This window comes from Monopterus albus, unplaced genomic scaffold (genome assembly GCF_001952655.1).
Source record: "Monopterus albus unplaced genomic scaffold, M_albus_1.0 scaffold24.1, whole genome shotgun sequence".
NCBI lineage: Eukaryota > Metazoa > Chordata > Actinopteri > Synbranchiformes > Synbranchidae > Monopterus > Monopterus albus.
In genome coordinates, this window is record NW_018127904.1 from 498,983 (window position 1) to 526,416 (window position 27,434).

Consider the following 27,434-nt stretch of genomic DNA (forward strand, 5'->3'; position numbering starts at 1 on the left):
CTTGAGCTCTTCTTGGCACTGAGACAAAACAAATTCACATAAGCCAACCATTTGACATGCTCAGGGATGTGCCACCTCTCTAAGCTGTCATGCATAGCATATTAGACCATCTGTTGATTACAAAAGTCCTGCCGACTCTGGTCAAGGCCAAATCTCTGAGGGTTATAAATGGGCATTCATGCTTGGTGACACTGATACCGGAGGTTTCCTCCATGTCATTCTCCATGCACGTACTACGTCAATACAGTGGCGTGACGTGCACCTACATACTTTTGTCTGATATGTGATTTGAACCAAAATAATACAATATTTGGCATAAGTTGTGGTTACTGATCAAGCATTCACAAACATCTTTTGTAACACTTAAATACAGGCTTTTGCTGAATGGACATATGTGGCGCTTACCATAAATAAATTAGGAGTTATGTATTTGATAATGTGATTATTTAACACTTAATGGTTCAAATAGTGATTGTTGCCGATTGCTAATTCACAGTTACTTCGTACAGTACATTCATACCCTATGTAATACTCTTTACATACTCTATGCAGCCAGTTACTGTACATGGAAAAAGGCATTTGAAATCCATGTAAGAGTGACTTAGTTAATTAGTTTAGTTTTTGTTGATTTTTTTTTTTTAAAGTTGAAGATTTGTGATTTGTGATATTAGTCTTTATAAATAAAATTGACTTGACTCGCCATAACTTTATCATTACATCACACAAAATCACCATTACTTTCCAGTTACCTGATTGATTTGTGCCTCCTCAAGGAAAGTCATACTAATAATAATTAGCTAAATATTTCTTTCATTCACTAAAACTGAGTAAGAATAGGTCCTGCTCTATGAATTAATAACTGTGATTTAACAATTATTAATGCTCTATTATTGTGTTAACTAATCACATACTTAACCTCTAGAGTCCCTGCGTCCTCATATGAGGACCGCACAGCTTGGGTTTCCAAAGCTCAGGACTCTAGAGGTTAACTTGCATTGATTTAATCATTTGTATTATTTTCTATGTCATGGTACCCGATATCCTGCATCAGTCAATAAATCACAGGTCATGCATTAGCTAGGAAATTCATAACTAATGCATGTACTGTATTTATAAAATTTTATATATTTTCCATCCCACACTATCAGTCTACATGTGACAAAGACGAGGCAAACAAGAATGCTCATAGAAATTTATTAAGTTAAAATAACATTGACAAGATTGTGTTTTTCAAAGGAAACCAATTCCCAGTTCTTTATACACTCCAAATTAATGAAATGCCCAGATGTGGAACAGAACTGAGATGTCTTTAGGGTTGAATGCCTTAATGATGAAGCTTCTTAATTAACGATATAAACTTAACTTCATACCACTTTTAAAACAGATTGACATTTTTCACATTTACAATTAATTTATATTTACAATACACTGTAAGCAATATACTGTCACCAGGGAGCAAAATACTGCAAGTCTCTGTTAGGCTGCAATGTTTTCTGTAGTAAACATAGTATTGTTTTCTCCACAAAATAAATATAGATAAATAATTTCTCATATAAATATGTATTTGATTATTGATATTCTAGCATGCTGCTATCGCATTTGGGTTTTTAGTAGATGTATATTCCCCTTTAGAAAATAATTTATATCACTCATTCCCAACTTAAGATTGCCAGTCACAATCAATGGGTGCAATTCAAAATTTGCAGACTTTTCACAGTATAGGAATTTGTACACATTTAAATATGGCTTTTCAGAAAGTTTCTATGGTCAAGAATTACCTTAAGATTTTAAGACGTATAACAATGCTAATAGAATTGTAACAATGCTAACACATCTTCATATCTAATTTCAAATCACATTCAATGCCTAAATAGAACATAAATAATAGGATATGATGAAATGATGGTATTTCAAAATACAACATGTAAAACAAAATAAATACAAATTGATCCCAAACCAAGAACCTGACAACAGTCTCATAACAAGACCAAGCTTTTTATATGTTGTATGTAGTTTACTGTGTAGCAATAGCATCTAGATTTATTAAGTACAATTTGACATTAACAAACACAATAAAAGTTTAATGTAGGTTTCACTGGTTCATGAAGAGGCAGAATATTTGTGATGCATCACATAACAAGGTCATCCACTTATGCACAGTTTTACAAGACTAAACTTGAAGGATTGACAAACTGCAGCGCACAATGCAGATTTGTTTACAAACACGGAGAAGAGACAGCGACAAAGACTCAACACTGACCATCATCTTCAGCTTACATTTCTCATCTTGCACTCTCATTTTGTGAGGAAATACTGTGATGCACTGTTGGAATCAAAAATAAAACCACACCTTAGTAGATATACATATTTACTTAGCATATTTTGTATTTTCTGTTCAGGAGACTTGTGTCATCAGCGGTGGAAGAAGTAATGAGCATCTTAGGTAAGTAAAAGATGCAACTCCAGAGTGTAAAAACACTCAAAATAATACAGTAAAAACAGTAAAGAACAAAAACCCCTAAATCTGATAAGTGATTAATATAAAATCTAAACTCCACAAATAAGCAAGCTCATGCCCAGTGAGTTGTGTTCATATTGAGAGGGATGGACTTAGGGAGTTCTATAAATTATAATAGCCACAGATAAATATAAAGCATATTCCACCAGAACATGAAGCCAAAGAATTAATGAGCAAATGACAGCCAACCTAGTGGACAAATGCTTGCATTATTTCCTTACTGAATTGTTTATTTAAGCTTGGTGCCACATATACTGCAGTGGAGACTTATTATTTTATTATTGAATGTGAAGTTACTGCAGACTTGTTTGTTTCCTTATTTTGAAGCTGCTCCTACTGTTTTTGAGTCCAAAAGATGTTGCTTTTGTGATATGCAATAACCAACCATATTTTTGATCATCTTGTCCGAACTAGGTTACGGTATAATAAGCTTCTGTATATTCAAAAATATATTAAATCTTACCATGATTTCAAGTCTTTCTCAAATGTGTTTCTCAGCTGTTAGCATTCCAAGTATTTCCAAAGGAACCTTTCGACATTTCATCTGTAATGTTGATGATGGGTATTCCTCTGTGAAAAGAGAATCCAGGAAATATTTTACAAATGTGTACATGAACTAGAATTCAGAAAATAACTGCTAGCTTTTACTTTTAAAACATTTAACTTACTTGTACCCCTCTAATGGCACTTGCACGACTCCCTCGTCTTCTGCCAGGATACTCTGCTCCTCCTCCTCCTGAGGGGTGAAGAAAATCCAGTGTAAATACATGTGAATATTCATAAAATGAAATTAACACTTATGTGTATGTTGTGGTGAGAGGAACAGCACCTCTTCAGCATCCTCTAGCTTCTTCTTCTTGCTTTCTGGCATGAGATCATCCAGCCAGCTCAGCTCTCTCTTGGTGAAGATACAATCCATTAGTTTCCTGATAAACACCAGCGCCAACACCTGCAGGATTGACAGACAGAATCAAAACAGCTGAATCCACAAAAATCATATGTGCTAATGAACGACCACTGGCGGAGCAGGAAAAGGTGGAGTGTGCAAAAAAAGAAGCCTGGATTGGTTTAAATGATTTCCATTTGGGGAAGGTCATAAATGTACTTAGAGGGTGTAAGAAACATGTAACTTTGTATGAACATATTTTGTCTCCTGGCAACACCTGCACAACATAGATGGGAAGTGCTGGGTATTTTTGGGATTCAATAACTGTTTACACACCATCAAAGGAAAGACAATGGCAGCCTCGGACGTCTTGATCACCCAGAGCAGAACCAAACAGCTGAGCTGGATGATGGTGAAGAGGTGCACCTTCCTCAGGGGTACGTGTCGTAGATAGATGAAGTCTGGCTGGTGCTTGGCTGGCATACCGAACAGTGTCAGACGGTCAAAGAACTGGAGAGGATAAATGATAAACAATTCTTAAGTGATTTTTTCAAAATTGAGATATGTATAATTTGAGTTACAACAACCAGCCACTGTTTTAAACAACGCAACAACAAAATCTCTGATAAACCTACAATACACAACATCTAGCGGGCTAAAATAAAACCTACTTGGTGTTTGCTGGACTAATGGCTGGCTGTTTTTGTGCCTTAATTTAAATAGACTTTTCCAAACCAATAACAGGCAGTCTTCCAAACCGAAGAAAATAAGAAGTAAACAGGGCAATTAAATAACAGTCAGGTGTTCTGTAAATACTGGGAACACACTAGAGGCCAATTAACACTTTTTATCTGGGCAGCCAGACAATATGGAGGCGATCCCCTATTAAGGCTCAGCGAGAATTAACCGTCTATTCAGATTATCTGATAGGAGGTTTTACACATTAACAACACTGACCAGTTCTCTGTCAAGTCTCAGCCACACAGATCATCTCAAAAACGTTTGATGTTTACAAACCAAATTCTGCAGGTTATGTTAATTAGGTTTTTAATTTGCAGGTGGAGATCACTGTTTTCCTGCCTGGCATGAGCAGTCGAACCGCAAAATTAAAAAATATATTTTTTATAAAAGAATCAAAATTACTAGAACCACAGACAATTTCAAAGGCATCTATAACAAATATCAAAAGACGCAAATGTTGCATGTGTGTTTGATACAACGTGAACAAAAAAAGAGCTGCATTAAATACAGAGAATCATTTTACCTGAATGCCTCTGAGAGAAGATGCTCCCATGTAAAGGAATACTCCATACAACACAGGCATAGGAATGAACTGAAGAACAATAAAAGGATTATATCAATAGCACTATTATGTATGTACTGCACTCCATATTTAATCAGAGAATAATAAATATCTTCAGGATAAAGATCTGAGAAATGTATAGTACAACAACAGAGTTATACTTTAAGTTGCATTCAATAATACTGAGAATGGACAACAGTAGCACAAAAACAAACACAACGGAGAAGTACCAAAAAGACCTTGTCTGACCTTCAGTACAGAGGTCATGAAGACAGAGCAACCCATGAGGGTAAAGATCATGAGGCCAGTAAAGCGTTGCTCTCTGATGCCAAGGAACTTGGGTTGCTCCCCAGGAGCTGAGCACTCTGACTCCAGCTTCAGGCTGTTGACGTGGGAGATGGAGAGGACAGTGGCTGCTACAAACCAGGGCAAGCCCATTAGAGAGCACACGCCAAGCATCACCCCCACCATGAACAGATCCAGGTGATACCCGCAGCCTTTCTGAAAGTGGAAAACAACCCTGAAGCTGTAGAAGCTATACTATACAAGCCATCTTATTAATGCCGTTTGCAACCAGAGGCAACCAAAGCTTGGACAGGAAAGTACCTTCAGCTTATTTTCCTTCCTGTTGATGATGACAGCTGTGATCTGCTGGTCCATGAAGATGAGGATGGTACAAAGCAGAGCCGGGACCACTGTTATAATTGCTGTCCACCAGGGGTTGGGCCCCAGTGGGTTAATGAACCAACCTCGATCGTCTCTGGTTGGCTGAAAAAGTATTGTTGGTTTGGTGTAATTAGTAGTTTGTTACTTATCACTTTGTTGATAAAAACCGGTTTAAAAAGTTTGTGTGACTAGCTCACCTTAAACACGTTGGGTACCTTTAGTTTTGGAGAAGGAATCCCCAAGGCATAGTCGACTAGGACCATCGTAAGAATTGTGAAGAAAACCGCAAAGTCACTGATGATGGACCTCACCTGATAGAGATGAAAAACATTCAAAATGTCCTTCAATCATACAGTTTAATTTATTTCACCCAATGTAAACTCAAACTGAAAGCTTACAGGATGCAGGACTCCTCATTTAACATTATCTATTACTTGCTACAATGCAGTACCTGCACTTAGCCACTAGAGTGTATCACTGCACTGTGCTACATAACCAAACTGTTTAATAACAGAGAAAGGAGCTTTAAATTCATGCCTGGAACACTAATCACACTATTGTGAAGGTACCTTTGTAGGAAAGTAACTGCTGAACTTGAACTCCTTGAGGAAGGCAGACATGACGATGGTAGAAAAGAAAAGTATAATGCACCAGAAGAGGACGTCAGGAATGTAGGGGCCGTGAGGGCCACAGGCGCTGCCCATAAACTCCCCTTGCTTTTCAATACAGTCCTGCAACACCACATAGAGTTCACAGTTAGTCATCAGCAGACTTTAGGCTTCCACAAACAGGAATTTATAAGCATCCATGTCCACAAAAAACCTTAAACTGGGTATTTTTTATCTGCTTTTATAGTGATTTGCAATGAGTAATCCAATATAATCCGACCCATGTGCCCTTAATCTTCTCCTTCCATCTTCCTCCATTTGGGAGAGCATGCCACTTTGAAACTGAAAACTGAAATATATTCTTTTCAGTTCCGTTGTGTGCACATAAAACCTCTATAGCTGATAGATCTGGGGAGTTTTTTTTCTGCTTTTTAAAACTAAATCATGTGAATACAATAATACCTTGACCTCCAGTGCCTCCCAGTAGATTTCTGAGGAAGTGATGTTGTTGAGCTCCCAGTACTTCAGGGTGCCATTGGTGGGGTCAGAGGGCTCAACACAAGTACATCTGTTGATGCAACAAGAAATGTAATTGGTAATTACGACTTTAAATAGTATAGATAGTATGAAATTAAGTGTCAACATACGAGTACATGGTGAGTTTGTCCAGGTTGTTGTTCCTGTTAAAGGGATACTGCTCCCCCAAGTGGATAAGTTTCTCCAAGGCTTCGTAGATAAAGATTATGCAGATGAGTGAGGCGAAAGCTTCCTCTGTAAAACGTGTGATGTAACAGACGAGGGAACTGGCATCTGTGGCCACCAGCATGATACAGAGGAAAGCTGTCCATAGACCAATACAAGTCCTCAGTGACAAATAGGACAAGCCATACTGCCTGTGTGGAGTAAAAACAAGGAAAAATCACTATGCAACATATCAAACTACATCATGCATTGATTATTTACTGTTTGTAATGTGGCAGAGTGGGAAAAGTCATAATCACTGTGAAACACAATGGTATTTCATCTATACAATCATAACATTAAATCATCTATAGGAGAGATGTTCGTGTTCACAGACGCTATCACCCGGGATAAACATCAAGAGGTGTAATTTATTGGATATTGAGTGAGATAATTTATGCACACAGTCGTATTAAAACAAAACGTACCTGCAAAATTTGTACAGTATCTTTTCAAATACTAGCACCGGCCCTGTACTGCCCAGAATGGTAAGGGGCTGCCCAGCAAACAGGGAATAGGCCAGTCCAGTCAGTGAGGCCCCAAACAGTGATTCAATTGCACTCTGGGGAATGAAAAGAGGAATGAAAGTAAAAATCTTTTCCATATTGAACTATAACTGTTGTTTGGTTTGATGTAATGAAAGGCTAGTACAGTACACAGCAGTGTACAGCTACGCTTGGCAGAATATTATGAATGTTTAGAGGAAAGAGCAGATAATTTACTATGCGTCCTTCTGTTGCCTCGCCGAGTAGTCCTCCAAAGGTGATGACAGGGGACATGCAGGCACAATAGAGGAATAGGAAAGAGGCCACACACTGCAAACTAATGGCATCAGAGAAGTCGGACAGGTAGTGGGGTACTTTTCGCTTGATGTCCATAATGAGACCACCAAACCACCTGGAAGTGTCAAAAAGGACAAGTTCAACTGTATAAGCTTTAGCATTATTTCTGAGAAGTGTGTAAGATTTTTTGATTCTTCCCTGCCTTGCTTTGCCTCTGCTGCCCTCTTCCCAGCTCTGAGTATGGCTCAGAGAGAAGCCCACTGTAGCTGCAAATGCAGATCTCAAGGGTGTTTCTATGGTAACCATTCTGTGACTAAAACTACAGACCAAGTTTACCCAGAAACAGACAATCAACATGACAGCATACAGTTGGTAGGAAAGTATGGGCTCGATTTGTGCATTTTAGAAAACAAGAAAGTGTCAAGTAAACCTTAAAGTGGATTTATTTACCTACATTTTATCCACATTTCCAGGCAGTATAGAGCCATATGCCAAAATGAGTATATTTATCTCATACCTAAAGAACAACACTAAGCACTGAAAACAAAATATAACTTTTTAAAAACTCGTTTGAAGAAGCAGACTTACAAAATCACATTGTATTTAACTACACTGTAGGAAAACAGCAAATTACACTAAATACATTGTAGTGTGGAGCTCAGAAGGCTGAGTCGTCCATTTGTAAAGAAATTCTCTAGGTTCTGCGTGTTGTTTTTCCCTTTGTGACTCTCCCACCTTCCAGTGCGTTGCAGTTCTGGACCCCCGTGGCCACTGTTCTCCTCCTCCTCATCACCCTCTACTAATCCGTTAGGTATATTTGTACTTTTCTTCCTTTTTTCCTGTTTAACAAAGAGTGCACAGCTATTAGTCCTTTTTAAATTACACATTCATGAGATATATAAATCCAAACAAGAAGAAAAGAAGGCAATGAGCCAAGTGAAGTCTTACTAACCTGGGAAGGTATATTTTTTGGTGGCTCTATCCGTATGGATGGGTCCCATTCTCCTGGAGGCAGAACTGTCACTTGATCGAGGAATTCGTCAATCCCAGCAATCAAATCGTTTCGGTCTTTAGCTTTATAGGCAACATCATGAAAAACCTGGAAGCAAAAAAGTATGGTTGGCTTTGAAATGCAGCCCTGACTTAAGCCTTAACTGAGAACTGCATTGCACATGACCTTCGAGGGGCATTTACTGTAGTATAAACTTTATAGATTCATGAACATTTAAATGGAGAAAATGAAAAAAATACATATTCACGTATGAGCAGTTGAGTATCCGGTCAGCCTAACCCATATAAACTATGTAAAACACACTATACAAACTCCTCACAGACAGAAGCAAAGGTAGAATTTTAAAGCCCAGGATCCTACTGTGAAGCAGTTATCAGCTCCCTCACTATACTCCCCTGTAAAATGTAGAGTTTCCTCAAATCTACACATTCCAAAGAGTGTAAAATAAAGTCTGGACTTCGTCAAAGCTGAGCTCGTCCTCACTGATGATGGATGGCAGCTTAAATCCTGGACATGAGGGCTGACTAATCGCCAGAAGCATGTCATCAAAGATCCGTGCTGTGTTTCATGCTGAGAAATGTTCCATCACTTCAGGACTTTGTTGTGTTCTGCTGGACTGTGAATTTATGCAAAGTGCCGGCAGAAAATCTGAGTTTGGCATCTGGTTGACACTCAAACCAATCCACCCTTTTATTTTAAAAACATTAATGAATAAATAAACCCTAGAAGCTGCTGACTCTTAATAAGGCAAATTCTTACCTCATCTGTCATAAGTGTTGCAATGGACCTTCCAATCTCATGATATTGAGGCCCTCTTCCCAAGGGCCCCAGGAGAACAAACAGAAACCTAAAGGCAAAAACAGATTATTTAAAATACATTTCCATCACATTGGCTCAGCACAATGATATGCGCAGGTGTGGTTGAATCGGGCTGTAACCTTGTGGCGATAGGGACTTCAGCCAGCCCACTGAGCATGACCGCATGTGAAAGACGGACAAACGCCACCACCGGCTTGGTCAGAAACTCCACCTCTCCCACTAACACGTTACACGCTTCGGCCCCTGGTGGGATCTTCTTCATGAAATGAAGGTCTATCTGAAAGAGGACACAAAGTACAGTGTATTTAGTATCATATGAAAGGCCTTGATACCATGTCCAGTCTAAGCAGCTTTGACTGAGGGCATGCTTGGAAAAGATAAAGAGAATCATTGCAGTGAACTCTAAACAAAGGTCCTGACTTTTGTAATACTTGGTTATAACCTTAATCCCTTACTAGATGATGTTTCTATTAAAAGTACCAACAAGGGCCACCTGTTTATTGTTCGAAACACGCAATTACATAAGTCTGCTCATATTTATCAAACATGATGTACTTCTAGTGGGGTAACTATTGCATTTGAGTAAAAGTAAGAAATTATGCAAAGCATCAAATAACTCATCTGTCTTGTTCTGTTTTCTTTCTTTTTTGTTTGGGGGTAATTGGAATAGTTGTGTGTGGATTTTTGTTAGTAATTAAAAGTACACATTACATAGAAAAATGGAAATACTAAAGTACAACATTATGTATGACTTGAGAAACACCATATGTATTATAGTGCATCTGTACACTCTTTGTGCTTTACTGTACCTTGCTAAAGTCCACGGAACTGTTTTCTCTGCTGATGTCTGCTTTCCCATCCGGACTCGCTAACTGAGACTGGGAGCATGTCATCGGACCTGGATAATTCGGAGAGGTGGAGTTATTAACCAACAAAACTGAATTTCAGCCAGTGAGTTCACTACATATCATGAGATGGGCCAAGCATAGAAAGGGAAACAACAGTGAGGGCCACAAACAGATTTTTACAGTTTTTTTAACGGTGTGCATAAAACCACTCTTTTTCATCGCTGTTGTTTCAAAAAAAAAAAAAATCCAAGCTCATGTTAATGTGATTAACTGCCAAGCTGCCTGACAGGTCTGGTCTAATTTCTGTATTCATTAAACAAGAGGGTCAAAAATTAACACTAATTATAGTGTTTAATAAGCTCACAAAGCATGGAATGGAGCTTATCAGAGGATGCTGCTTTGAAATTAGTTTTAAAATGCCACACCAGTGAAAATAAATTGTTCATGGTGTGTCACTAAGATCTCTAGTATACTACACAGTGATTTAACGGTTTGGTGTGTTCTAGGTACCTAATTTTGTTATGTGTAATTCTGGCAAACCTGAAGCTTATGAAATGTAGTTGGCAATAATATACTGTAGCAATACTTCCAATAATGAGCCTGTTCTGGACTAAATATACCCCACAATTCAACTAAACAGTTCTAGTACTGTGAAAATCAACAGCAAATAAATGTGTATATTTATAGAATCCACTTATGAGCATTGTTTTTTTTTTGGTCAACTCTTTTCAACCAATAATACATGTTGCCAATATCAACACAAACCTTGAGAATACTCCCCCTACAATATGTTTTTAAGTATAAGCTGGTAAAGGGGTGAGGGCAGGCTGTTTAAACCAGCACCTGTTGACTTCAGTGGGGCTGTGGCAGGTGGGTGGACAGATGGTGGGTGGTGGATAGAATCAGGAAGGAAGACTTAAGCCCATATGTGTATAAGACGTATTCACATATTCCATATTTGCAACCAGATTCATTACAGAATCCAGTAAAGCAGCAGGTCCCAACATTGTTGAAGTAAAAACAATAGTAAATATATATATTTTTCTTGTTTTCCCCTCCTGTCCTTTCCTTCCTATCCTATCTCTTAAACCCTCAGATGTACTTGAAACCCTTTAGGTGGTCCCAATCCCAGGCTGGTAACCAGTGCGATAAAGGGATCACTGTTCTCTGGTTTTCTTACTATTTTTATCCAAGTGGAGCTCTGACGCCCGTCGACCCATGTCGGCAAAGGAGCGCACAATTGGTAGGCGGTTAGCCAGCTTCTTCTGGTTCTGGTGATGGTGCTGCTTCAGCAGTGTTTCCCGCACTTTCTTTCTGAGCTCATCACCCAGTGGTGAGTCTAGCTCCTGGTGATCCAACACCATGTCTAAGAGAGGCAAAGACAGGCTGTTTGGTGTCATGTTTCATGGTTCTTGCTGAGAAACTGCTGCCAGTGTGACTTGATTCAAGGAATTTTAAAAGATGACTGGTCATTTTCTATATTCTAGTGCTGGGGGCAGAGAGACACTTGGTGGGGTCCCCCAGAATGCCCTTCTGGGCAGAATGTATTTAGTTCAGGGTTGGTGGGGATTGTTCAGTGTTTTGGTTGTTGGTGCAGTTGCTCACTTGTGTTGTGTGCGTGACAATAAAACTGAAAAAGGCGACTTCTGTCTCCAGCATTTTCAGCAAACACCATTGTTGCTCAAAAACTATTAAAAGCATGTTAAGGAAACACATGGCTGCAGTGGCTAACAGACCAGACTATGTTGCCCAAAGGCTGTGAGCGGCCATAATTTCCTGAAGTTAGCACAAGGCAGAATCAACTACACATGCACTACACATGCGCTTCATTTTATTTACATTATGCTAGCTCGTCACTCTGGGGTCTGTGCTAATAAGGAAACATGTCACGCAGTGCAGCGGTGTGTTTCCTTGATGTGTTTTGAACAACAGTGGAGGTCTATGGCACAAATGAATAAGCTGAGCCAGGACTGACGGACATTAACCATGAGTATAAGCATTTTATTGTCAGTTTTAGTCTCTGTATGGGCAGTGTTGAAAATACTGTTAATATAGAAAATGACCGGTCTTATGTCAAAATCTGTCCGCCCGTTGAGATGTTTTCCCCAGTGAAAACTGTTTCCAGTAGTGCTCCTCTCCGTGGTTATGGTTAGGATAAGGTTAAGGCTAGGGGAAACACATCTTGATGGGGGAACAGATCTCAACACAACACCGGCCTTATCCTTAATTAACCAAGACGGCCTTTTCTGAAGTTGTTATTGACAAATCCAACAGCTTTGTCACTTGGTACTCTGGTGTATCATTGCTGTAGTTACCTGCAATCTCTTCAGTGGTATTAGCCTTCATGTCTAGTAGCACAGTGCCATTGATAATACAGCTGCGCAGCTCAAACAGACTGTGCAGAGACAGAGTGGCTACATAGGGTTTACTCCATCTCTCTCCTCCATCCTCAACATCCTCTTCAAACTTCAGCCACCTGTAACAGGAGTTTGAGCTGCAGTCAGAAGACGCCAACAAATATCAAACTGGCTGGCCATCTGTTGTAGCTGCAACCATTCATTCATCTCGCCCTCTTGCCCTCTCTCTCTCTCTCTGTGTTTCGCTCATTTACTCTGATTCCTTATTGCCTTATCAGGGTATCACTGTAAATAAAATATGTCTGATTTACCATTTTAACAGAAGACACTTAAACAATACTTACCAATTTATTTATGTAAAATCAATTCAGCACCTTGATTAACACCGACAGTTATCAAGAAAAAAAATGACAAACAGTTAATTCCCCTAGCAATTACAAGAATGAATTGCAGTTAGTTAATGTAATGGGAACATAGATACACAGCCTCATCTCTCATTAGTGTAAGTGGGATCACGGGCCTGACTGCTCCATTTAATCACATGTCACATAAGAATCTGACAGTACCTGGCGCTTTCCCTCCACTCAGAATCTTCTCCATCCTTTGCACAGATCACATCCATTTCTGTGAAGAGGTCATGAGGAATATGCTCCTCATCATCATCCTCAGCACCCAGTAGGAACTGTACTCTCTGGGATGGAGTGTCTGGGAATATAAGGAATTGCACACGACAGGTCCAAACTTAAGTTAATAAGAGATCATGAACAAAGGCAAAATACTTCTTTCTATGCTCTATTGCATGCAGGTCCATGATTGCAACCAGTACCATAAACAGGAGACTCTCCACCCTCGACCTGGGTGAGCACCTGGTCCCTGCTCCTTCTCCTGTGTTTGTTTCCATGGTGACGCTGCTTGCGATGGCTGCGGTGCCTGGTGCTGCCCAAGGGGACATGGACCCCAATGAAGAGAGTCCTGTGGCCTGGAGACAAGTCCCACAGTGGTTAAAGGTGGATCAACTAAAATGTGCCTTTCTGTGTGTATGTGTGTGTGTTTTCTTTTTATTTATTTTTGGGGGGGGGGCCTGAATCCAGCAGTTACTATCTTTGCAGGGACCAGCAATGTACCTGTAGTTCATTGAATTTTACAAAAATAATGGGGTGTAGGGTTAGAGCAAGTGTTGGCTTTGGTTAAGTGTTAGTGGAAGGGTTAAGGTTTGGCAAGTAGTGGTTCTGGATAAGGTTAGTGTAAGTCTCCTGGAAATGAATGAAAGTCTGTGTATGGACCCTGTAAGTGATGACCTTAATTCTGTTTGTGTAGATGTGCGTGCTCTCAGAAGCTTTGCAGATAATCATTATAATTTCACTGATGACAGTCCAAATGGGACTAAGAAACTAACAGAATGCACTGGGAAAACATTTCAATGAAGAATTATGAATAAGAGAAATCATAAATATATATAGACTGTATACATAAATATGTTCCCATCACTCTTTTGCATTTGAATTCCAATGTTGATGTGATTGAAACATCACTGAAATTCATTCCAGTCCATTTTTTATGACTATCTATAAAATAAAAGAGCGAATTGTCGAATGTTCACACTTAACAGCCAAATCCGAGTTGACCAACAAAACCCTTAGTCGGGTACAGCCCTAAAAAAGACCTTTTTACAGTCTGCTTTATGGAACCTGTACCAAATTATGCATGAGATAAAACAGAACATTTCATGAACTCTACTGGTTCTGTGAAAAAAGTGCAACTAATGTATTATGTAATGTGCTGGCTGCATACTCGGTTCATTAAAAGCTGTCCAGAATGAGTGATCTCTTACAAGCACACTAACAGCACCTGGCACTTTCCCTCCACTCACATTAACCCAAGTGAATCAGAATGTATTCAAATGAGTTTTTAACCATGTTTAAAAACATGTCTGAATAGTGCTCTTGGTTATAAAGTGGCATTTAAGATTATAATATGTATAGTAATCAAGTATGAAAGCATAAATACATATGGCTGTGACAATGAAAGTGTGAATTTATATTCAAATACAAGACGTGCGAAGCGTAATGTTGCAGTAATCAAATAATGAGAGATTTATGTTTGTATCATAGTTGCCTGTAAACTACTGCGTATAATATTCATGTCCCACATCTGTGTGAATTTGTGTTGGTGGTTGTTAATTCATGTATCCTTTCTTTTCAGCTGTTTCTAAATGTCATGTAGAACTGTGTATGTGTTTCCATGTTTGTGTTTGTGCAAGAGCTGCGTGAGAGAGACATAAAGAGAGAAAGCATATCTGTTTTTGCACTCCAAAGCAAGCCCACTCATCTCGCTGCAGTAAAACAACTACATACAGTACATACAGTGCTCTCCACAATGATTGCTATGTCTAGACATGACAATTAATTAAGCTATTCTTCAATCAGATAAGCAACTACTTCTCATCTCACAACTCAAAAGAATTCTCATGTGTTTTAAAGCAAAGAGCAGCTATCAATGAATCACTGCATTGATTTAAATCATTACACTGGTGCAAGAATATTGTATGTTTTCAGTGTAAGCTTAATTCCAGATCATTTCAAACCTACTGTGTCAATACACTTATCATACACACATACACACAACAGAGAGATATGAGAGACTCATAATTTACGATTATTTTGTAATGCCATACATAAAGGCTACCTGCAATATGACTGTATTCTATAGCTAAATATAGTGGAATGGTCTGATTCCTTAAAAGAAAAACAAAACGTCAACTTGAAATTTTAACGTTTTGAATGCTTCACTGAAAAAGCTGTCTGCAAGTGCAGATGGGGGCAGATACTAGTCGATAGTTACAGTACACAAAGCTACTCACTAGTACGGTTTGTATCTTTGTTTTGACTGTCCATGGATTTCAGTGACTATGAAATTACGGATGTGAACTCAGCTCACCCAGCTCCTGTTACCACTCTGCCTCCCACTCTGCTCTTATCTTTTAACTATGAAAAAGCTGTCAAGAGGAAAGCAGCAGTTGTAAGGACAGAGTGGGCGGGCTCAGTTGCAGCAGCCTTTTAGCGCCCCAAGCTTTGTATTCCAGATGTGTTCGGTGACATTTGTTACCTTCAAGATCTTCCTGCTCAAAGTTGGTTCTCTGCTGGGACCAGGTTCCTCCTCTGTCCACCACAGCCTCATCATCATTTCTCTGGTGGACAAACAGGCACAGACATATTACAAACATTACAAACATCATACAATAATCACAGTCATATAGAAACCTACTGTGCAGATAGTTAGAACTGGAATAAACAACATTTACAGTATATTAATGTACCCTGATCATAGCATGAAATGTAATGTTTGCTGACCTGGTGTTCCTTCACAGTAAAGGGCATTATGTACAAACACATTATCCAACTGAATAGCACAGTTGCCATGGAAACTAATTGCAGTCTCATCTTAAAGAGGAAAGAGTATCATCTTAATCCAAACAGAAGGCTTTTCACAGTGGGGACGATAAATATCCCACCACAATTAAGGTTTTAAGGTGCTTCCATTTCAGTGACCTACACTTTGTTAGGCTCAAAAGGCGAATGAATATGTGACTGTATTTTGTTAAAGTTAGAAAAATTAAATTAAATGTTTTGTTAGCTTTTTGATCTTTTTTTGAATTACCAAATTATCATCTTTTTTTTCTTCTACCACTTGCATGTATCCTGTTATATTCCAAAATAAATGGAGCTGCTGTGATGTTGTAGATGCCACAGAAATAAGGCTTGTATCCACTCTGGACATCCGCTCTACATGTGACTGTTGTTAATGAGCAATTACCACAGCTAGTTATAATTTTGTGGCAGCCCAACAACAGAAGAAGAAGAAGAAGAAGCAGGACAGACCATAGTAGGAGATGACTCGGAGCACATGCATCTACTTTATTAGAGTCACTGAGAAAACCAGGTTTCTGCGGTGTGAATGTTGCCCTGCTTATATAATAACCGAGAAGGAAGATGAGAGTGCGGAGGTGGTGAGAGAGAACCGGTATAACCAGCAGAAATCTCTATTTGTCATTTAACAGTGCATGCGAGGATACAAACTGGACACCTGCTTTTACCTCATTTTATAATTCCATGAGACTCATTAAAGCCTTGTAGCTTTTCAATGTCCCTTTATGAATCTGAATGCGCTACCACAATTCAGCTAAAATGTACTGATCCAAACAGTGAGCAGCCAATGTAATGAGGGTGCGAGGCAGCACAAGATCACCAGTGTAGAGAGGTACAGGGAAAGATCGATGTGGAGCGGAGGGATGTATCTGGCTAGAGCTGCACTTTGTCAGTCTACAGTACATAGGAACAAAACCAAAAGCCCAGTCACTGTATATGAAATGCTCCTTCATGGTGCAAAGGTAAAAAAAAAACTGAGGCAAACCTGGAAATATATAAATAAAAAGCTTTTACGATCCTATAGACTGAACTTCATATGGATAAGAGGCTGTATGATGCACATGAAACACCAATAAATCAAAACTGTTTGTTAGAAGAAAAATAAAGCAGGTGTTAGTCTTATATCTTTACCCCTGGTGGTCTAAAAGGTTGTTTGAGGGGGTGCCAGAGGAAAGGCATAATATTCATTTGAGAAATCATTTTGATGCTTTGATATTCACTTTCTTGCCATAAGGTAAACAAAGCGATTGATACCTCTGTCATATTTGTCTTACAGCGAGGAGATGGTTAGCGTAGCTCAGCATAAAGACTGGAAACAGCTAGCCTGGCTCTGTCCAAAGGTAAGAAGTTCACTGACTAATTAGCACATTATATCCTCTTTGTTTAATCAGTACAGGATCCAAAGTGGTAAAATTACAATCTGAAGTTTCTAGGGAGTTATCCTGTGGCTCATTCTTCACAGGGCATAGTGATGTTGTGGAGTCACTATCCATTACATTTTATGATGTTAAGGGCCTGAACTGACAAGCCTCGTTCATATGAACAATGAGGAAACATAAAATGAGTTGAAGTTCAAGGAAAACTATCATTGTGACCGCAGTGTACATCAAATAACTGATCTGCTGCAAGATTGCCAATGCTTAGATGTCAGTGGTGGGCACCCTGCTGGTGTTGGTGAGCGCACCAATGCAATGAACTTAAAACTCACTTAATGCTCTCACTGTAAATCCACAAAGAAACCGTGCATACAACTGCTTTTTCTAAGTGCGAGAGCGAATTGAGACTAGTTGTCCCTCATCAGAGCCAAAAAAAAAGTCAAAGCGCGTTTGAAACAGTAGGAATTTTTATCCTGTAAGCTCACTTGATATCAGTTTTTCCCCTGAGCCATCTTGACCACCAGTTGACCATCAAAGTATGATGATAAAGGTCACTGCTGTTCACAGCTGCAGTGCCACATGTGCCAGCCAAGCTGAAAGGCGGATGTTGATAATCCATCTACAAATAGACAGCGCATGAATCGGCATCCCTGCTCGGATTAAACTGCCAGTATTTGTTACTAGAACACCAGCCACATTAGCCCATATTAAATGCACTGTAATATCCGGCGCTTTAACTGTGAATCACGGAATATCTGAGGACAAGATATATATATATACAGTCACACTGAGTTCTTGATGAAGCTCTTTAATGTCAATAGGACATTAAAGATCCCTGTGTGCAGCATTGTCATAGGCCTTCCTGTAGTTAATCCAGGCCTTACTCAGGTTGGTCTGTCTGTATCTTGAGTCATTGGTGACTGCTCTGTCTATCAGCAGCTGGTGCTTTGAGCCCCTGTTGTTGTTCCCAATGCCCTTCTGAGCCGTGGTCATGTACTGGTTCATGTGGACCTGTAGCCTGACAGCTATGATGTTCCCTTGTGAGGGTCTTTCATGATCAGCGCTGTCCTTCCTTGTGTTAGCCAGTCTGAGGGGTAACCTGTTGCTAGCAGCTGGTTCATCTGCTCCACCACTGGGCACCGGTGTTATGTGTCTTCTATTACTGCCACATGTTAGTGAAGTACTGTTGGTCTCTGGTTTTGGTGATTCTGCTCTTAGTGTGTTACTACACGGCAGCTAGGAGTACACCTTATGTTACGTCTATGACCCGGGCCGCCCCATGTACCTCGGTAGCAGGCACAGGTAGTTCCAGCAGCTCCGCCCCCGCACAGGTGAGGGTGCATTCCAGGCGACGAGGCACACCTGCTCTCCATTATCGGAGCAGTATATAAGGTCAGCGTTGGTGCGTCCTCGTCGCCAGATTATTATGTGTTATCCTGTTGGTAACTACTTTTCATGTTCATGTCAGGGCCTCAGGTTTATGGACCGTTGTTTGATCTGCGCTCCTTTCGCAACTGTTATTGCGCATTGTTTTGTTGTATCGGTTTTCATGCCCTTCTCACGTTAAAAGGAGGTTTTGGTTTTTGGACAGCTTTTTGTGAATTGCTCCTCCTCTCAGAGCTCCAAGGCAATCCTGGGACAGCGCCACCATCTTACGTCGCACCGCTCAGCTACCAGCGCTGCCTCATCAGGGGACCCACACACCGAACCCGAGATCTCTGGCACCAGTCTCCCCCTCCCTGGACTACTCCCTGGGCCTGCGGCGCACTCAGCTGTTCAGGTCCCCAGAGTGACTACCAGAAACAATCTATACCATACCTGCTGCTTGTTCTTAAATTCTCTCTCTGTTCTTATTTAGCGAGCAACGCCTCTCATTCACCCCGGGAGACAGTAGTCCAGTCAACTCAGTGTGCCCAGCTGCCCCAAGATCAGCGGACGAGACCGGCTCTGTTTTGTTTGTTTTCGTGGAGCATTAAATACGTTTTTCTTGTCTAGCCTGGGTTCAAATCTGCATATTTACTGGGTCCTAAACAACTCACACACAGCTCGCCGTAACACCTTAGCTGTTTCTTTGGAGAACAAGGTGTTTACCCTTTTGGCCTCTGCCTCTTTGATATACAGTATCTCCTTAGTCTAGTTGCCAGTGCTGTGAGCTTAAAAAAAAATTAAAAAGCACACGTATGTGTGTGGACGTGTTTTTCCTGCTACGTGGGGACTTCTTCCTGACTCCATACCAACTCATGAGGACCCATTTCACGGTGGGGACCTAAATTGAGGTCCCCATGGGCAAGAAATTGAATTTTAGGGTGGCAACATGGTTTAGGGTTAGGATGAGGTTAGGGTTAGGGTTAGGTTAAGGTTAGGGTTAGGCAAGTAGTGGTTCTGGTTAAGGTTAGGGTTAGTCTACAGGAAATGCATGTATGTCAATGTAAAGTCCCCATGGACTACGAAACATAAAGTGTGTGTGTGTGTGTGTGTGTGTGTGTGTGTGTGTGTGTGTGTGTGTGTGTGTGTGCTCCCATATTTTTGAGTATGTGCACTGTAGTCAGTTAGGCTTTCTCAAAACAAATACTATGCGTAGTATGGCGTTGAAAACTGGGGAAACACAAAAGTTCACTTCAATCATTGTACATATTACAGAAAAGAGCGATTAGAATTGTGCACAAGATGGGGTATAGGGATCACACAAAGGTAGTTTTCATACAGTCTAAATTGTTAAAATTCTTTGATTTAGTGGAATATAAGACCGCTGTGTTTATGTATAAAGCCAGGAATGACTTATTACCTGGTGGAATCCAAAAGTTATTTGATGAAAGGGAAAGGGGTATATAATGTAAGGGGTCAGTTAAATCTAAAAGTTCATGCTATATGTACAACCAAAAAAATATTTTGCATTTCTATAAGTGGGGTCAAATTATGGAATAGTTTAATTGTGGACATGAAAAACAGTACTATACTCACGTTTTCATCTTTTATGTACTAAAAATCCAAAAGTTAGTAGACCATTGTATTCAGACTCAGTGCAATTAAGCTCCAAGTTTGGGATGCTGAAAAAGAGACAATTGTTGTGTCATTAACAACCAGCATCTGGCTCATAATGTTTGCACAATCTTAAAATATAATAAACTCAGATGATCCTATAGCGCAGAGAATATCCTCAACATCCTTAACACAAATATCATTTTACACAGTATAAACATCATACATGTATGTACATACATTATTTGATAAATAGTCAACTTCTATACTGAAACTACTAAAGCAACTGACATGACACTTACACAGAGCTGATTTGTGGGCCTGCTGTTTCACACCCAACTAGCAAAATGGGGTTTAATCAGAACAAAACCAAAGCAACAAAATAGGTTCTCAAAGAAATATATTGTACTGTCTGTGGTAGTAGCAGTGTAGTCCAATTACACACCAAGCAAAATAACACTCTACTGCTGCTTTTTAGACTCATAATCAACTACTAACCATCAGAATCATGTTAAAGACCTGGCAAACCACACAGCTGAAGTGATATCACAGGATGTGGCACATACTTGGATCTGATCCCTACAGATGGCAATTTTGGATCCATGGGTGGCAGCAATATCATTAACTGTGTAGGCTTTCATGTGGCACAAAATGCACTGTAATCTGCAAATGCTTGCACTTTGAACTTCAACATCCTGTAACATTACTTCTACATTTCCTTTTCCAGAGCTGCTATTTAAGGCTCTTTACAGCTTTGAGCTCTCATTTTGGAAGACATAATATCTGCATCCATAACCAAACTGGAGGACAGTGACTGATTGGTCATTGCTTTTTCACTGTTGTCAGTTTTATGAGGCTTTTACGCTCAGCTTTGAGACTTAGATAAAAGGATCCCTAAAGAAAATGTCCCTGATTCTTCTCAATTAGAACATGCACTCCATTAGAGCAGTCAAGATCCAGGGTCCTACCTGATATGTGCAGAGCCAAGGCACCTCCAGGTTTTCAAAATGCATGAGCTTTTCCTCTGTGCCCTTTGCTCTATAATCAGTTTAGTCAGACTGCAGCGCAGTTTAAAATCTGCGCTGCAAACTCCTGCTGCCCTGCTTCACACCATGCCTGATAAATGCTGATGCCCTTCTGGTGTGTCAAACAACTGCACCGGCCTCTCTGCATGAGATTATAGCTCTGACATTGCCGCTGCTACCCAGCAGCATCTTATCACAGACAAATGCCTACTCTATCTCCTTTTTACATGAACATTATGTGAAGTAAAGTCCTAGATAAGTTTGTCAAGCCACAGCAAATCAACTCGGATGCTCCGGTGAGTGCGTCTCCACAGCACCACCTGAATCTGTGTTCTACTTGTACCCTTTATGAAAATTATGCAAAAGATAGAATTTTACATCCATTATCTTTTTTGAACTGTGATCCCTATAATGTTAGAAGTTATAAAATCTGGGGAGTGTAACTCACTAAACTTCTATGCCCAGCTGATGAGCCAAAGGAAGAACTGACCTGGAAGATAGTAAATCATAATTTCAGTTTAACAGTTAGAAGGATCCATATTATTTAAAGTATTTTGTGTAATCAACACAGCTCCAAACGTTAGGAATCAGCCACATATTTTGCTCCAAATCAGACAAAGATTAACTTACAAATGTTATTTTTAAATGCTAAAATACTCAGTGGCTTTCGATGTCAGCATGCGACCTAATATTTTGAAGCCAAAGCCACTAAAATTAGTAGCAAAGCAAAGAAACTCTCATCTAAAACCTTCAGCCAAATGGAAAAATCTTTTCTGATGTAAACATCAAATGGATAATGACTACAAATCTCCTCTAAAATGATCAGCAAAGACCACTGGACACGGGCCCACATCTCCCTGAGAACATCCCTGGAGAGATTTTATTTTCCTTTTATCTGGTTTGGATCCAATCAATTCTGCGAAAGAAATGTTTTTAAAAAAACGGTTGAGGTTTTGATGATATCTGTGTCTGAGCTAGCGGCCTAAGTACAGCATGTATTTGTACAGAGTGTAGCTACAGTATGTCAGAGCAGAGTCCCCTCATGATACATTAGGTCTATCACAGTTTTTATTCACATAAGAAGATGATAAGGTCAAAGCTTTTTGAATGTATTAGAACATCTGTCACAGCAGGGATCTGTCATGTATAAAAGTATGTAGCACAAAGTAATGAGACATCACTTAAACACTTGAGTATAGGTGTTATACTAAAAGCTCCATCCACAAGGAGCAGTTGAGATAACTACCAGTGACTGGGCTCACTAGAATAATAGACTGGATAACATTTTCATCCATCAGCATAAGATGGCATATTGTTATTGCTCTTTATTAAAGAAACTGAGTCCTTTCTGTTGTATTTACAACTGCTCAAAACTCCACAGGCAGCCTCTAATCACTGACTTCATCTGCGTCACGCTGTTACATTTTTAGTAACGTCTCTTGCCATTACACATTGATTAAGCTTGACAGTCGTGCTGAAATATTAAATGTTTGTCCCAGGAGATCAGTGTTGTTTACCGATGGTAGCAGCGGCTCTACCTGAGCACTGGAGTCCGCAGTGTCCGTCATGTCCCCCCCTCAGCACTTCACCGTAAACAGGGAGATGGCGTGGAGACCTGGGTCGTGTATAATCCCGTCAGGTGTAGCGGTGACTGAGCGACCACACGGCGGTCACATGTTTAAATCATCGTCGGTCAGCAGCTCGGAGATGGTTAGCGCGTCTCGGTGTCCTCCTTCATAAAAACATGCGCATCTCTGACGTGAACGCTTCCTTTCTTGTGGTGTGTGGCGTTTGTTTCAGGCACAGATGAGAATGAAATCCGAACAGAGACCACTGACAAAAACACATCAGTGAAATCAGCAGAGACGATGTTTCTCCCCCACAGATGAGGTGTGTTATGTGATTATTGCAGCTTATTTTGGTTTTTATTAGATGCTGGCTCAGTGGGCCACAGGCTTTTACTCCTGGGGGCTGTTTTAGCTGTTTTAGCAGGAAAAAAAAGCTGCAGCCACTCTCTGTTTATATCTCACTCATAGTTAATGGAAATGAAATCCAAAAACTAGGTAAGAAATTCATCAAGTGCAAATTTGTGTTAAAATCATCTTGTCAGTCGCTTAATGATTTGCATGATTTTTATGCTATTTACAAATTCTCTGGCCATAATGACAGTGAGACAACATGTCTGTTCCATCAAATGTAAGACTTGGATGTCTCTGGCACGGCTGCTTTCCTAAGTCCTCCGTAGCATCTCGTAACCTTTAAATAAACTTGAGATGGAAGGTGGGTCTGTGTAGCAGATGTATTGCTGCTAAAGCAAGCCATATGCAGCAAATCTCTGTTAATAAAAATAATGAAACTCGTAGCAAACTCACGCACCAAGGGATTAATGCCAAATTCGCAGATGGGAAGTGATTTTATCATTTTAAAGAAGAGTGTGAGAGGGACATTTTCTCTGTTTTATGGTTTTAAGTGATGAAGCAGTGAGCACAAGGACGTGCTTTACTACAATAACACTGACATTAGAAGAAGGTCTAAACTGAAATTCTCACTTTTCCTCCCAGAGCCAAAGGCTGTGACTGGGTTCCTAGCACATTTCCACCTCCACTTCTCCACAAATTTGCAGTGTTTCTCCCACAAATGGTTGTTTAAAGACTCCATCAGGAGGAAAGTTGCATTACTGAACTTGAGGATGAACCACCCATACAACAGTTTAGGAGGGGTGTGGTATTGTAAGCTCTTGTAAGTTTTATCTATTTATCGTTGTGTTTACACGCCATGTTTATGTGTTCATAGGAGGCTGGGGACTGCTGCTGAAGCGCATTTGGCACTGCTGTTTTCAGTCCTAGGGATCCTTTTAATAACAGTAAAGCACCGCCATCTGGTGTAGATCACAACCCTTGTGAGTTGAATGCAGAGGAAAACCGCAGTAAGGGTCTTTAATTGAGTCACACATGGAAGTTCGTTTATTAATAAATAGTGATTCAAAAGAAACCGTGCGCAGCACATCTCTCATAGCTGCCCCTGAACTGTGCAGACCCCCGAGAGCTCAGAGCCACAAACCGAGGAGCTGTTTGATTACAAGACCTGCATTCATTTATCGCCATCTGCTGTTTATCCCTGGGAAGGTCTATCACCGACTGAGAGAGACGACGTTAACGCGCGCGCGCACACGCACACACACACACACACACAGGCTTTATGACAATTTAAATGCCACACCTCTTACTGACAGCTGTGTGCATCTCCTTCACACGCACAGTGAGTTTATTACGCGTACGTTGGTCTTATATATACATTCCCAACTTCATTCATTTGGTATTTGTGTAATTTTAGTTCAAATGAAGTTAAGAATCCGATAATGAAGGCACAACTCATTCGATTGGCAATTAACAACCAGCCTCCAATCAATTACACGTAAAAAAGAATGTTTACTTTCACCACATATTTTGGAAAGTCACGTGATGTGAGGTGTGTCCTGTGGGTTGTTTTGGCCCTTTGCTCATTTTCACACAGGCAAGACCTGCTTCTGATGTGTCTCTTCCTTTGGATGCCGAACAGGAAACTTGTGAGTTTCACAGTTTTTCTGTTTCTCAACTATGACAAAATAAAAGTTTTCACCATCCTAAATTTCTTGGCAAACTGTGTAAATGGAAAAGTGGCTGCAACCAATTTTTATTTTTTTATTTTTTTTGCCTGTGCCGTTTTTATCATGAAAAGGTCTTTCAGTAAACGGACCTTTGAAACTTCATTTTTGTTTTTTTGTTTTTTGTTAGCTTGTTTGTTTATGTTATAAACGTATGAATTTTGATTTTTATTTTTGGAAAGACGCTCCACGTGATGCATTTGTAAATAAAACATCTTTGTCCAATAAAGCATTTCTTACTTATTCTGATGATAACATCATTTATTATGTTTCAGTCACATTACAGCAGATACAGAGATTTTCACAACAGCATAGTATACAGGCTATGAAAAATAACCGGCTGAAACCAACAATAAAAAAATGACCCTAAGTCTACATTACCAACATTTACATCTTCTTTAACCACATGTATCATGATCGGTAACGTCATAAACTTTTGGTAGCCTACAGCTTTGATAAAGTACAAAATACATTTTCCCACTGACAGGTATTATTATGCCAGTATATGCTACACAAGGACATTTCATGTACATAATATCTTTTTTTTTCACTAACAGTTTAGGCTACTTAACAGAAGAGGGTTCGCTTGTCAAAGCACTACTTATGAATCGGATTTCATCTATTTCGGTGTACATCCAATCACATCACCAAATGTTCAGTATTATGCACATTATATTCATAATTACAGTGGTTTGACTTAACAGCGTGGAAAGACTTCGTCCCACCCATGGCAGGACCGGGTAGTCAGTAGTGGACGTATTTACACCTTGGGCATTAACTGTGGTGGTGGAGTCCTCATTTTTTCATTATTATAGATAGATAGATGGATAGATAGATAGATAGATAGATAGATAGATAGATAGATAGATAGATAGATAGGTGTCGTTCACCTTTTCTTTAACTGTGAGGATAAAAACTGTAATAACCAATGTCCTTTGTGCAGTTCTTCTCACACTCTCTCGGTGCCAGCAGCTCAGATTTTAACGGGGACACTGTCTCTGAAACCGGCGTGGCAGAAGGTGAGATTCTTCTCCTTTTGGCCTGTTCAAAAATACCGGAATCGCTTGAATCGATTGATTTAATGGAGGAGGGCGTTTCTATCCAGCTCGACTCTGATGTCATGTCTTTGGGTTTGGTCTCCTCCGAGACGCCGATCGGTGACCTCTCTGTCGTGATGGAGTCACCCTCCTCGGCCAGGTAGTTGGTGGCCGCTCTGCTGCCGATTGAGTTGGCGGGCCAGCAAGAAAAGACCGAGCTAGATTTGCTATTTACGCCGCAGTATTGCGGCGGCGTGCGTCCTCCCCAGCCTGATGGGTCTGCGTAATAGCCAAGAGGCCGGTTGGAGCAGCCTGCAGTCGGCAGGGGAAGAGCCTTCACTCCGGCCGCTGCGTAGGACAGTAAGGTGGCTGCGTTACCGGCGAAATCAGCGGCGTCGTATGCCGAGGCAGCAAAGTCCAGTCGGTTGTTGGCAGGGGTGACAAACCATCGCTGCGGGGGGGTGGCAACAGTGGGCTCCTCGGTTTGCTGCGGGGATAGCAAGCTGTTGCCGAGTGGGACGCTGCGCTCCGTGCCAGGACCAGTCCCCACGCCAGGGTGAAAGCGAGATTTGGCATAAGTGCTGACAAATTGGTCCTGCAGGAAAGAGCTAGGCATGGCATATCTCGCACCCGGCACGATCTGTGAACGCGGAGAGTCACCCGGTGATGGAGTTAGGCGGTCAATGTCGCAGCCTGTGTAGACACTGAAAAGATGGAGAGAAAAACAGAAACAAATCATAAACTAATCTGTGCGCCTTAGCCGGTCATCTAAGAATCAAAGTAATGTTGGGACAGTATCACCAGTTCATTTCTTTAGTATGGAACATCACATGTCGTACGAGAGAAGATCTGAATCTGAATTTTACGGATCACTAATACAATCGCTTGTCACTTATTTGAAGTGCAAAAACCCGAATCTACACGAATTAATCGACCACAACGAAACCACAATCAAAATGAATGTTCATTTTTTGTCAGGCATTTACATGACACTTGTGTCTGTTAAACTGTTGCAGTGAAGACAAAATAGATTTTTTATTATTATTATTTTATTGGCCCTCTACAATTTGGATAACGATACAGTAAATACTCAGCAGGACTACAGCCTGATAATAAATTCAGAATAGTTTCTTCAATTACAGCAGCATGCAATAAAACACACAATAATTGAAACACTTCAAATTAAATAATAATAAAGACTTACGTGTCATAGTTGTCCCGAAATCCTTTAGCAAACGGATTGTGGTCAATTTTCAGTTGTGTAATCTGTGGGAAAAAGTGGAGGACAAAGATCAGAGCGCAGCACAGGGTCAAAATATATAATATTTTTAATTCAGTGTGGAAGTGTGGAGTCTTCCTCTGTGTGTGTGTGTGTGTGTGTGTGTGTGTGTGTGTGTGTGTGTGTGTGT

The 27,434-nt window shown here is 40.2% G+C and overlaps 2 protein-coding genes and 1 long non-coding RNA gene across 4 annotated transcripts in view; 1 reads left to right on the plus strand and 2 right to left on the minus strand.

Annotated features, from left to right (window-relative positions):
- Positions 1–1,184: 1,184 nt before the first annotated feature.
- slc4a10b (solute carrier family 4 member 10b) lies at positions 1,185–23,276 on the minus strand. 2 transcript variants are annotated; one of them, XM_020594741.1, is made up of 25 exons: positions 22,863–23,276; positions 15,646–15,727; positions 13,367–13,519; positions 13,107–13,245; positions 12,499–12,659; positions 11,364–11,549; positions 10,145–10,233; positions 9,455–9,612; positions 9,276–9,363; positions 8,457–8,603; positions 8,240–8,343; positions 7,445–7,619; positions 7,151–7,284; positions 6,629–6,874; positions 6,444–6,549; positions 5,943–6,104; positions 5,571–5,684; positions 5,314–5,475; positions 4,957–5,208; positions 4,669–4,737; positions 3,741–3,914; positions 3,348–3,467; positions 3,187–3,254; positions 2,982–3,088; positions 1,185–2,323 (listed from the first exon to the last, which is right to left on the minus strand). In XM_020594741.1, the coding sequence occupies exons 1-24, from the start codon at positions 22,911–22,913 to the stop codon at positions 3,013–3,015; spliced, it is 3,216 nt and encodes a 1,071-aa protein (XP_020450397.1). In that variant the 5' UTR covers positions 22,914–23,276; the 3' UTR covers positions 1,185–2,323; positions 2,982–3,012. The 2 variants fall into 2 exon arrangements, with proteins under 2 accessions (XP_020450397.1, XP_020450398.1); XM_020594742.1 differs by having other exon boundaries at positions 22,884–23,274.
- Positions 13,469–18,971, plus strand: LOC109957117 (uncharacterized). The gene is made up of 3 exons (XR_002274500.1): positions 13,469–13,547; positions 17,242–17,305; positions 18,960–18,971. It is a non-coding gene; the product is annotated as an uncharacterized LOC109957117 (long non-coding RNA).
- A 1,982-nt stretch (positions 23,277–25,258) lies between the features above and the next one.
- tbr1b (T-box brain transcription factor 1b) overlaps positions 25,259–27,434 on the minus strand; it is a 4,525-nt gene continuing 2,349 nt past the window's right edge. Inside the window, exons 5-6 of the mRNA XM_020594657.1 lie at positions 27,230–27,291; positions 25,259–26,729 (exon numbers count right to left, since the gene is read on the minus strand). Coding sequence (XP_020450313.1) covers positions 25,886–26,729; positions 27,230–27,291 — 906 coding nt within the window. The 3' untranslated portion in view covers positions 25,259–25,885. The remainder of the gene's footprint in view (positions 26,730–27,229; positions 27,292–27,434) is intronic.